The sequence below is a fragment of the Megascapheus bottae genome, chromosome 12 (assembly GCF_031878675.1).
Source record: "Megascapheus bottae isolate mThoBot1 chromosome 12, mThoBot2.hap1, whole genome shotgun sequence".
NCBI lineage: Eukaryota > Metazoa > Chordata > Mammalia > Rodentia > Geomyidae > Megascapheus > Megascapheus bottae.
This window is the reverse complement of record NC_143520.1, coordinates 11,363,334-11,375,987: the sequence shown is the minus strand read 5'-3', so window position 1 is coordinate 11,375,987 and position 12,654 is coordinate 11,363,334. Positions and strand designations below refer to the sequence as shown.

General features: G+C 36.8%; 1 protein-coding gene across 2 annotated transcripts in view; it reads left to right on the top strand.

Moving 5' to 3' along the window:
* The window catches only part of Dcaf17 (DDB1 and CUL4 associated factor 17), a 38,396-nt gene extending 28,477 nt beyond the window's left edge, over nt 1-9,919 (top strand). For both annotated transcript variants that reach the window (XM_090342649.1, XM_090342648.1), the window contains 5 exons: nt 982-1,091; nt 4,428-4,515; nt 5,380-5,463; nt 7,881-8,036; nt 8,912-9,919. In XM_090342649.1, coding sequence (XP_090198775.1) covers nt 982-1,091; nt 4,428-4,515; nt 5,380-5,463; nt 7,881-8,036; nt 8,912-9,088 — 615 coding nt within the window. In that variant the 3' untranslated portion in view covers nt 9,089-9,919. The remainder of the gene's footprint in view (nt 1-981; nt 1,092-4,427; nt 4,516-5,379; nt 5,464-7,880; nt 8,037-8,911) is intronic.
* The last annotated feature ends 2,735 nt before the right edge of the window (nt 9,920-12,654 follow it).

Below are 12,654 nucleotides of genomic sequence, written 5' to 3'. Positions count from 1 at the left end.
GGTTTGATTCCTTGGTACCACATACATAGAAAAAATCAGAAGTGGTGCTGAGGCTCAAGTGGTAGAGCACTAGTCTTGAGAGAGTCCAAGGACAATGCTCAGGCCCTGAGTTCAAGCCCCAGGACTGGCAAAGAAAAAAAAAGGATAATGGCTTTCAACATTTTTGTCAAGTATATCTATCTCTCCTTATTGGAACAGCATTTAGTCAAATTACAATATTGATAAATAATTGCCAAACTCAAGTTAAAAGTCAGTTTGTTCATGCCAGTATTCAGTGTTCCTGTATACAAGTGGAAGCATTTGTGTACTTATGCTTGCATACTGTATATAGTTTTTCAACTTTGATATTTAAAGTACAATGAAATAAATCTCTTTTGCTTTAAATGCAAAGCAAGATTAGATAATTACCTCAGATATGAGAGTTTAATGTTTAACTTACCCAAGAAGATTATGTGACTTATGTCAGAGATGTAGGTTTTGTTACATGTTCATATGTGTGTTACCCACACTTCTGATTGACAGGTAGTTGGCAGTGTGGAAGGGAAAAGGAAGTTATGGGGAACTATGTGTACATATTTATAGAAAGTCCATGGACTTTAGAGTCAGATCTGCTGCTTAATAGGTTCTAAAAATTTAGTAAACAATATATTCTCTTTATCAGTTTCCTTGTCCATAAAATAGAGTTTATCTCTGCTTTAAGTATTAAGATAAAAATGAATACTGGCCATAAAGCATCTCTTGTAGTCTTTAATAGAAAGTACGTGCTTAAGATATAGCTTAGAATATTTGTGTAGTATGTCACAGAGTAAACCTATATTAAAAATGTTCTGAATTTTTGAACTTTGTTCTAATTCAATTCTCACATATGTCTTACCTATATTTTCTTTTTCCTATCCTTTGGCTCACATATATCCTTACTGTTAGTTTTGAAATTTTTGTTTTTCCTTTAATCTTGGCCTATAATATGTTTTCCAACTTCAGGCAAAAAATGGAATCCAAGAAATGGAGTGCTGTTCTCTAGAATCTGACTGGATCTATTTCCATCCTGATGCATCTGGAAGAATAATACATGTTGGCCCTGATCAGGTCAAGTGAGTAATTTCATTACCGCTTTAAAGTTAAAAGTAGCTTTTGGTAGCATTTGTTGACATCTTTTTTCTCTTGCTTTTTAAATTTTGGACATAGTTTTAAAGTACATCCTATAAGACTGGCATCTAGAAAACTTGACTTTATTCTTTTAGCATCATCATTACTATCTGTAGATACTATTTGAAAGGGTATTGCAAGTTGGCCTTCCTCATCGGCTTACTATAAATTCTCCTGGCTTACTATAAAAAGAGATAAGGCTGGGGGCCGGGAGTTTGGCCTAGTGGTTAAAGTGCTTACCTAGCATGTGCGAAGACCCGGGTTCGATTCCTTGGTACCACATACATACAAAAAAGCTGGAAATGGTGCTGAGGCTCAAGTGGTAGAGCTCTAGCCTTGAGAAAGTCCAAGGACAGTGCTCAGGCCCTGAGCCCAAGCCCAGGACTGGCCAAAAAAAAAAAAAAAAAAGAGAGAGATAAGGCTGGTTCCAATGGCTCATGCCTGTAATCCTAGCTACTCAGGAGGCTGAGATCTGAAGATCAAGTTTCAAAGCCTGATACAAAAGAACCTGAAACTCTTACCTCCAATTAACCTCTAGAAAATGGGAAAGGAAGTGGGGTTTGGTTCAAGGGTAGGGTGGGAGCCTTGAGCTGAAGAGCTCAGGAACAGCACCCAGGCCAGAGTTCAAGCCCCATGACCCACAAAAAAGGAGAGAGAGACAGAGGACATATTTGTTCTTCTTCTGAGAGCCTTAACACAGAGAGAGTAATAGATGGTTTTGGTTTTTGTTCTTAAGAGCACATCTCCGTGCAAGTTGACTTGTCCACTTGACACTGCAGTTCTGAATATTTTCCTCCTTCTCTTATATCTCTTTTTCAGTAATCTTTTATGCTCTTCTTTCTCTATCCTGATTTTCAGTAATTCTTGCATGATGATCTTCTCCTTTTTACTCAGCATTTTCTTTTTGCTTAATTATAGTTATTTCTCTATACATTCTCTTTCTCACATTGATACATACACATATCTACTCCATATACCATTTACCGTATTAATCCAATTTATATTTACTTAAAATATTTCAGAATTCTAATTATTTCTGGCCCTGGCACTATTATCATTTTGATCAAACTTCCTTTATTACAACATGGACCATAACGTAGCCTATTTATAGTGCTCTCAGAAGTCACTCTTGCATTCTCTTTTTTAATCATCAGTGGGAATGATTTTATTTTAATATTTCCAGTACAAAATCCTAAACAAGTTAAGAGCTTCTTTTCCCAGTGACTAGAAAGCACAAAAGGGACTAACATTCAATGTCTGTTGAAGGCTTTCTCTTAAAACCTTTTATGGCTTCTTAGAACTCTTAGCAAAAGACTGGCATCATTAGCAGGGCTAGAAGACCCTCTTCTTCCCCTCTTCTCCTTTTTTTTTTTTTTTGCCAGTCCTGGGCTTGAGCTCAGGGCCTGAGCACTGTCCTTGGACTTTCTCAAGGCTAGAGCTCTACCACTTGAGCCTCAGCACCACTTCAGGCTTTTTTCTATGTATGTGGTACCGAGGAATCGAACCCGGGTCTTCATGCATGCTAGGCAAGCACTTTAACCACTAGGCCAAACTCCCGGCCCCATCCCCTCTTCTCACATACTTTCATTCCTGCTGTCTTTTAAGATAGTTGAGGACATCTTCCTAGTTTGGAAGTCAATCTCTTCTACCTGTTCTCTTTTCATAGATGATGGGCCAGTATTTAAACTTCTGCGCAAAGATCTTCCCTAAAATTCTATTAGGTTTACTAATCATCCTGTCATTGCCTATGCTGTGCATTCTTGCTCCATAGCATGTAGAACAATTTTAATTCATTTCAATCATGAAGGGAAAAGGTCTGTTTTGCTGATATCTATAATGCTGCGCAAAATGTTTGGCACAGAATAGGTGATTGTGTATATGTACTGAATAAGAAGGGAGAGATCCACCTTCTTTATACTTTACAATCATCTCATCTAGTATAAGAAAAATGAAAAGATTTCATGAAATGAGTATACTGACTTTTAGAAAGTATTTTAAACTGTGGTTAAGCTTCAGTAAACGCTGCTTTTAATGTTTTTTTTTTCTAATATCCATACCACCCATATTAGTTTAACTTTTAAAGTCCAGAGGCTAGAGGTATAGTTCACTGGTAGCAAGCACAAGCCCAGCTTGTGATTAATTAAGTTTAAAAGAAAGGAACTCTTATCCACAAAAGGGATTTTTTTTTGGGGGGGGGAGACTAGGTTTCAAATGATAGACAGATTTAGGCTAAGTGTGGTAGCCTACACCATTAATCCCAGCTACTCAGGAAACAAATCAGAAAGTTTGTGCTTCAAGGCCAACCTAGGCAAAAAGTTAGATTCATCTCAATAAATGGTTCTAACAATATGACAGGTCTAGGTAGAAGTATCATGCTCTGATACTGGTCCTCGGCAAAAAGCAAAACCTGTGTAAAAAAACAACTAAAACAAAATGGTCTTGGAGCATAAAGCCAGGTCCTGAGCTGAGTTCAAACCTTTCTCTGTAAAAAAATAGAAAATATAAGAACTTTTAAATATTAGTGCAAACTAAGGTATGTAAGTGATTTAAAGCATCCAGGTTCTTTGTCTCTGGCAACTGTGCAGTATCTAACCATCCCTAGCCACAGTTGGCTACATTTCCTTGTTGCTATTCTCTTTGCATACTAGTAAGATTTGGAACTTTGAGAACATTGTGCTTTCGAAGCATGCTAATGGTATGAATTGATTTGTGTGGGTGCTAAATAAGCTATTTTATTTTCTTTCTTTACTGTTTCAGACTAATCAGAAGAAAAGAATTCTTGTTACTATAATTTTTTTTTTTTTTTTGCCAGTCCTGGGCTTGAGCTCAGGGCCTGAGCACTGTCCTTGGACTGTCTATGTATGTGGTACCAAGGAATCGAACCCGGGTCCTCATGCATGCTAGGCAAGCACTTTAACCACTAGGCCAAACTCCCAGCCAAAGAAATAGTTTATTGGTTTTTGGTTGTTTTTTTGTTTTGTTTTGTTTTGTTTTTTGCCAGTCCTGGGCTTGAGCTCAGGGCCTGAGCACTGTCCTTGGACTTTCTCAAGGCTAGAGTTCTACCACTTGAGCCTCAGCACCACTTCCGGCTTTTTTCTATATGTGTTACCGAGGAATCGAACCCGGGTCTTTGTGCATGCTAAGCAAGCACTTTAACCACTAGGCCAAACTCCCGGCCCTTGTTACTATAATTTTTATTGACGTTCATATCAAGAGTTCAAAATCAACACTGGTAATGTTTTGAAATCCTTAATTCCTAGAATTCTTTTTTTCCTTTTCAGAATTCTAAAACTAAGTGAAGTAGAAAATAATAGTTCTCAGCATCAGATTTCTGAAGATTTTGTCATTTGGGCCAATAGGGAAAACAAAGTAAGTCAGCAATACTTTAAAATCCTTTGTATATAATTGTTTGTAATATGCAAATACGTTTGCCTTTAATTTTTACTGAAAGTAAAACTACAAGGTCTATTCATTTTGTCTGCATGAGCAGCTGGTCTTATCCCCATGTACGTATGAGACTTGGGGAGAGTCGAGTCGATTATCCTTTTATTTCATTTCCCATTTAGGTTTCTCTTTAAGATTTTTATTAAGTAAACTTTGGCTTTGATTAGTTGTGAAAACCTAGAAATAGTTGGGCTATCTATAAATCTCTTAAAACCATTTAATATACTTTAATTTCAGATGGCATTTAGTGTATAAACTAAGACTATGAAAAAATGATGGGAAAGGGAATTTTTTAAAGCAAATATATTTTGTTTTTTGTATTCGAGTAAAGCAGAAATTAGCTTTGCTTTTTCTAGTATGTTTTCTATTTAAAACCTTTGGTCTAGGGGCCGGGAGTTTGTTCTAGTGGTAGAGTGCTTGCCTAGCATGCATGAAGACCTGGGTTCGATTCCTCGGCACCACATACATAGAAAAAAACCAGAAGTGGTTCTGAGGCTCAAGTGGTAGAGTTCTAGCCTTGAGAAAGTCCAAGGACAGTGCTCAGGCCCTGAGCTCAAGCCCAGGACTGGCAAACAAAACAAAAAACAAACAAACAAAAAAACCTTTGGTCCTTTAGTTAGCAAAAAATAAGGACCAAAAATCTGCTGTAGACTTTGCACAGTTGGAAGCATTGTGATCAAAGGGATGGTTAGTTTTACCAAATCATTAACACCATTTTTATTATATATTATTAATACCAGTTGTACCTTTGACTATACACACCATCTTTTTATTTCTCTCCTATGACAGAATGAAAACTTATTTACTGTTACAGCTTCTGGACGGGTAGTAAAAAGAAATGTTAACCTTCTGGATGATGACCCAGAGCAAGAGGTATTAATTGGACTGAAGATGACAAACTAAACCAGTATATACTGCGTGGTGAATTTCAAATACTGCTTCTGAGGCTGTGGCAAGGGACTCCCTGAAGGCTAAAAGTGTGTTCTGTTTTGACCAGTGCAGTCCCACTCTTCTCTCTTTTCTTACTGGAATTATTTATAAGGTTTTTATTTGTAAGGTTCACACCCCTCAGTATTAGAAAAACAACAACAAAAATAACAAAAATTTTTGAAGATACACCAAAAGTACTGTGAATATATAAGTAAGGATGAGTTAGCAGCAAAATCAGAACAGTTCTATATTGTAACATTAGGATCAGCCTTTAAAGGAAAAATTGAAATGAAGTTCTACTTTTAGAGTATATTAAAATCACTGACATTTAGGCAAAAAGTCACCTTTTGAAATTTGACTATGCTCAGACATGGTTGTACATACCTGTAATTCTAGCACTCAATGGGTTGAGCTATGAACATTGTGAGTTCAAGGCCTATATAGCCTGAGCTGTCCTTGTTAAAGTGTGTGATAAGAGGGACTTGACAAGGAAGGGATAAAAAGTTGGTTAAGGCAAAAAGATAAAAAGGAATCACAGGTAATATCTTTGTATATTTTTATGTTGTAGGGTTAGAAAGTTGGAAAATGTAAGGGAATTAAATAGCAGTTTGATGAAATATAAGTGAAAGATAAGTTCATGGTGATTAAGAAAACTGTGTATGAGCTGGGCACTTGTGACTCATGCTTGTGAGCCTAGCTACTCAGGAGACTGAGATATAAGGATCAGGGTTCAAAGTCAGCCAGGACAGAAAAGCCCATAAGACTCTGATCTTCAGTTAACCACCAAAAGGCTGAAAGTAAAACTGATGCCCAAGTGGTAGAGCACTAGCCTTGAACAAAAAAGCTTCAGGATGGCGTCTAGGTCCTCTGGGTCCTAGCCCCAGGACGGGCATCAAAAGAAGAAAACTAATAACTCAGTATGATTGGTCTGTTTATTTAGTACAGGGGATTGAATATAAGACCTCACAATTGCTTGGCAAGCCTTTTACCACTTGATCCACACCCTACCCCCACTGTACCTATCTTAAATGTTGACATTAGGCTGTCCGCTAAGATGTCCCCTTCTTTGGCCCATCTCTGACTGGCTGGGCAGTAATTTGCTTTCCCACTGAGGCTTTTGGAAGCTCCAGATTTTTCCCTGGAAACAGATGTTGTTGTTGTTATTCTCTCTATATTTACTATAACTAGTCCCTTTTGATCCAACCCTGTTTTGTGGGATGGATTTTAGTTCCTAATATTTCCTTTCAAGTATAAACAGCCATCTTATTTTCACTTAAGGAACCAAAAGGATGATTTTTCTTTTTTTGCCAGTTGTGGGGCTTGACTCAGCCTGAGCACTGTCCTTGGACTTTTTTTCAAAACTAGGCCTCTACCCTTGAGCCACAGCACCACTTCCAGCTTTTTTGCTATGTATGTGGTCCCAAGGAATCGAACCCACGACTAGCAAAAAAAATAAATTAAATAACCTGATACTATCTTCAAAAAAAAAAAAACAGAAAGAATACAGAGAATAACTAGTATTGATGGAGTCATCAGTCCTTGCTGAAAGATGTTTTTCTAGTTTGAGAACTTTTTGGGTTTTTATTGTTGTTTATTTTTTTCCTTTTTTTTTTTTTTGCCACTCCCGGGGCTTGAACTCATGGCCTGAACACTGTCCTTGGGCTTTCTCAAGGCTACCACTCTACCAATTGAGACACAGCACCACTTCCAGCTTTTGTCTATGTATATGGTCTGGGTTTTTGTGCCTGCTAGGCAAGCACTCTACCACTAGGCCAAACTCTTGGCCTGAAAAAAATTTTTTAACTTATACTAAGGTTTCAGCACAGTGCCTCCCACTTTCATTTTGGTTGGTTATTTTTGGGAAATGGTCTAGAGAACTTTTTTGTCTGGATTGTCCTCAAACCACAGACATTCAGAATGCAGGTATAAGCAAGAGACTCCAGCTAGTTTGAAAACTTGAAGAGTTTAAAGAAGTCACTGGTGTTTAGATATTAGCTTCTTAGGTCTATGTTTATTTCTGGTACTCCATAAACACACTTCAGAAGCAGCAATTGGATATTTATTTTGAATTTGAAGAAACTCTGGTTTGCTGTGTTGTAGAGAATGACCGATATACTTTGATTGACTTGGTTCTATTTGTCAAAATCTACAGGATGCTTCTTTTACTCTTAACAATCTGAGGACTGGTCTTTTACTAGGTATATAGATAAAACATATTTCAACTGGTTTTCTCACCCATTATTCTTCCTTCCACAATATTTTTATGAGTGTTAGAGTAGTTAAATTTTAAATGTAGAACTATTCCTGCTCATGAATTGCATTTGACCTTCTTTCTTCTGCCATATTCATCTATACCGAAGACTTTCAAAATTGTGAACTATGAAGATGAGTTGGATTTGCTTTCTCTGGTAGCTGTTACTCAGATAGATGCTGAGGGAAGAGCTCGCCTGGATTTCCACTGTAATGAACATGGAACTTTACTTAAAAGCATTCCACTAGTGGAGTCATGGGATGTGGTAAGTAGAATCCATGGTATGCAGTTGTAAGGTTTTAGGGATTTTTTTTTTATGAGTACTATTTATTTATTAAGGGTGTCCACAGTAGTCTAGACTTACCGGTGTCATTGACCACATAAAAGAAGTTATTGTCCCTATCTTGGCACTAAGGTTCATAACTTCTTTCCTGTGACTTGAAGATAAAAATTATATATCTTGGGGCCGGGAGTTTGGCCTAGTGGTTAAAGTGCTTGCCTAGCATGCATGAAGACCCGGGTTCGATTCCTCGGTACCACATATATAGAAAAAAGCCGGAAGTGGTGCTGAGGCTCAAGTGGTAGAGCTCTAGCCTTGAGAAAGTCCAAGGACAGTGCTCAGGCCCTGAGCTCAAGCCCAGGACTGGCAAAAAAAAAAAAAAAAATTATATATCTTTCTAACATATGTGGTTACCTTTCTTTGGTTTTTCCCATTTATATGTCTGGTAATATTTAAAAAGTAAAATGATAATGTAATGAATCTCCACAGGTATTTACAGACAATATCTAAGTAAGTTGGGTTTCCAGGCAGCACTTGGAAACATTTGTCTAGTCTTCTGGATATTGTAGAATATAAAAGCTACAAGGAACAGCAGATATTCTAACTACTTGTACTTGGTTACCTGGGGAGATTCGTAGTAACAGTGCTGACAATTAAATCTAAGTCTAGAGTTCTTTTTATTCTCTATGTTTTGTACTGTTCTTCATATCTACAAATAATGAAAAATCTATTTCTGGTACCTCTTTGCCTCTGCATGCATATTTGAAGATCCTAGCACAGGTGCTGTGACTGTTGAATGTCACTGCAGTGAATATGGCTCTATGAAAAGGAGATTTCATATGACTATGTTTTTGTTACAGACCTATAGCCATGAAGTCTACTTTGACAGAGACTTGGTACTACATATAGAACAGAAACCTAATCGGGTCTTCAGTTTATATGTTTACCAGATGATATGTGATCCTGGGGAGGAGGAAGAAGAAGCAGAAGCAGTAGAAGAAATCCTAAATAGAAGTTGCTCAAAAAAAGTGAGATAATTGTAACTTACAAAACTTTTAGCCAAACACCCCAGCAGCTGCTTATTATGTGCATAGCACATTCTGCAGTATTTTCCAAAAAAGGTCTTATGTTAATTCAGATGATTAAAACAATGAACTACATTTTATGTAATTTTTTTAGAGTGCTGTCCCAAGAGATCTAACCTTTTGAAGCTTTTATTTCCCAGGTGTTAATGTAAATATAAAACACAGTCTTCATATAAAAGACAGTTGTTGAGTCTTAATCAACAGAGGTATTTAACGTGGTTCTTAAAAGATAATGTGAAATTTTGATTGCTAATATCAGGATAGAGACAAAAATAAAGATATAAAATTGTTTATCCTCTACCATTCTTCTTTAAAAATGAGATATGTTTTTATGAAAGCATACTTTGAACCGAAAATGTGCTGTAGATTTTTTTTTAATGGATCATGGGGCTTGAACTCTGCCTGGGTGCTGTCCCTGAGCTCTTCAGCTCAAGGCTACCACCCTACCCTTGAGCCAAGCCTCACTTCCCATTTTCTAGAAATTAATTGGAGATAAGAGTCTCAGATCCTTTTGTGCCCGGGATGGCTTTGAACCTTGATCCTCAGATCTCAGCCTCCTGAGTAGCTAGGATTATAGGCATGAGCCACCATACCCGGCTTTAAAAATCTTTTGTATGTATATATGCTTATGTTTGTATGTGCTATCAAGAATTGGTTTTACTTTCAAATTTTCCTTCCACTGTTTTAGTCCCTTGATTTGATGTTCTCGTTGAGTATTTGTGTTTCTAGTGTAGATGTATGTGAAATATTCCAAGCAAACCTTAAATAAACTTTTTTATCTGATATGTAGCCTGTTTAGTTCTTTTTTTGCCAATCCTGGGCCTTGAGCACTGTCTTTGGGCTTTCTGAAGGCTAGAGCTCTACCACTTGAGCCACAGCACTACTTCTGACTTTTTTCTATGTATATGGTATTGAGGAATCGAATGAGGCAAACTCCCTGTCCCTGTTTAGTTATTTAGTATATCTAAAGAAGCTATTCTTACCCACTATTCCATTTATTTAGTCAGTGAGTCTGTTTTATTCAGGCCATATTTTTATAGCTATGTGAAAAAATAAAGGTACCCTGACCTACCTACCAGTTCAGTTCACTGTATAAGAGTCAGTAAAGTGCCATTGTAGTGATTACAAAGCTGCTGAATAGTTACATTGTGCTAGATACTGCCCAAACTTTGGATTAGACACCGTGTGTTTGTGTATATCAACCTGCCTAGTGAATTTGTATCTTAAAAACCAAGTCCAAGAAGATGAGCACAATGCAGGAAAAAAAAAGGAAATGATTCTGTGTGGGCTACAGCGCCGTTCTGCTGCGTAATATCAATTCTTCTGTACTTCAAGGGTATTTAGAATAGGATATCTTTCCATTTCAATCTTACCTGAGATTTTTTTTCTTGTTTATGTTGATTATTGAGTCTCTCTTCCTTTATCACTTGATTTATATATAACTATAACCTTACAGAAAACATATTTCTCTTTTAATAATTCAAAGTTATTTAGAAATGGTACTTTAATAAAAACACTCAGTGTAATTTTGCTTGCATTTCAATGATTTTTATATTTTCTCCTTCCCATGTTTACAGATATATATGATCTATCTCTTAGGCCTCTAGAGAAAATTTAAGAGCTATTTTTTTTTTCTTTTCCTTTTTAGTACTGGCAATCAAACCCAAGACGTTGCCACTGAGCTACATTTCTAATCCATGTGTTGTTGTAGAATCTTACAGAAAGAATAGTATATTTAATATATAATTGAAATATATATAATTGAAATAATAATATATAATTGAAATATACCAACTGAGGATCTTTCCCAAAATTGTAAACATTCTACAAAGCTGAAAGAATTTTATACTAAGTACTAAACCAACCATGCAGAATCATTGTGTGTGTGTGTGTGTGTGTGTGTGTGTGTGTGTGTGTGTGTATATATATATATATATATATGTTGTTTTTTTTTTTGCCAGTTCTAGGCCTTCAGCTCAGGGCCTGGGCGCTGTCCTTGGGCTTTCTTAGAGATAGAGCTCTACCACTTGAGCCACAGCACCATTTCTGGCTTTTTTCTATGTATGTGGTACCGAGGAATAGAACCTGGGTCTTCGTGCATGCTAGGCGAGCACTCTACCACTAGGCTAAACTCCCAGCCCACCATTGTATTTTTTTTATTCCTTACCTATCCAGCTTTTCAATGTATTTTGAAATAAATTGTCATGGTTAGTATACGTCCTATTAATACAATAGCAAATATTTATTTGGTTTTTATTTTTTTTAATCTTCTATTTGCATACAATGAAAGCCACATTTTTTTTTGTCAGTTATGGGTCTTGAACGCAGTCCCTGTGTGCTTTCCCTGAACTCTTTTGTTCAAGGCTAGTGCTCTGCCACTTTAGTCACAGCACCACTTCCAGTTTTTGTGTGGTTAATTAGAGATAAGAGTCTCATGGGGACTTTTCTGCCTGGGCTGGCAAAAGCCACAAATTTTAAGCATAAACTGGCTGAGCTTGAGAAATTTGCAGTTTATACTCTTCAAAATCTGTATTGTCAAAGTAATTGAAATGATGAAAAAATACCAACAGGTTAGAGGGTAAGAAAGTTTCTGTAACAACATGTTGAAATTAAAAGCATTTTTTTCTTTTCTTTTTTTTTTTTTTTTTTTTTTTTTTTTTGCCAGTCCTGGGCTTAAGCTTCAAAAGGTTAGATCTCTTGGGACAGCACTCTAAAAAAATTACATAAAATGTAGTTCTCTCAAGTCTAGAGCTCTACCACTTGAGCCTCAGCACCACTTCTGGCTTTTTCTAAGTATGTGGTACCAAGGAATCAAACCTGGGTCTTCGTGCATGCTAGGCAAGCACTCTGCCACTAGGCCAAACTGCCGGCCCCTTCTTTTCTTTTCTTTTAAATGCAAGGGGCATCATAGCATGGTAAAATATCAGGCTTCACACATTCCCACAGGACTTAGAACTGATGAGGATACCACTTACCTGGGGAAAGTCCTCCAGACATGTACTGATCAATTTTACACACTTCTGGTCATAGAGGATCTGATTGTTACCACCTCTTACAAAGTACAGCTGGTTAAAAGCAAGCAATCGCACCACATACCTCAGATTTTAATATGAGATTAGGTAAGGTAACGTAGAATTCATTTCTATTTCAGTTTGTTGCTATGTGTTGCCAGTCTTCTCATTTCTTCTTAATGGGAGAAATCCTTTAAGTTATGGCCCTTGGTTCTAATTTTAAAATATTGCAAAAAGGCAAAACTGTATTGTCAAAATGTCAGTAAGTATGAAAATAGAAGCATGATACCTTGGAAGTTTTATTAGGAAGGCGGAGTCAAGAGAGTAAGAAGAGGCATTAACTGGAATATATTCTATAAATGAGTGGAAATGTCACAGAGAAATCTCCCCTGTATAGCTAATATATGCTAATAAAAAAGACAAAATTAATCTGCAGGCTATGAGTGCTCTCCAGGCATCTTCAGGGGTTGTATTCCTACCAAGAGCCTAATTATGTTTATTTCTAAA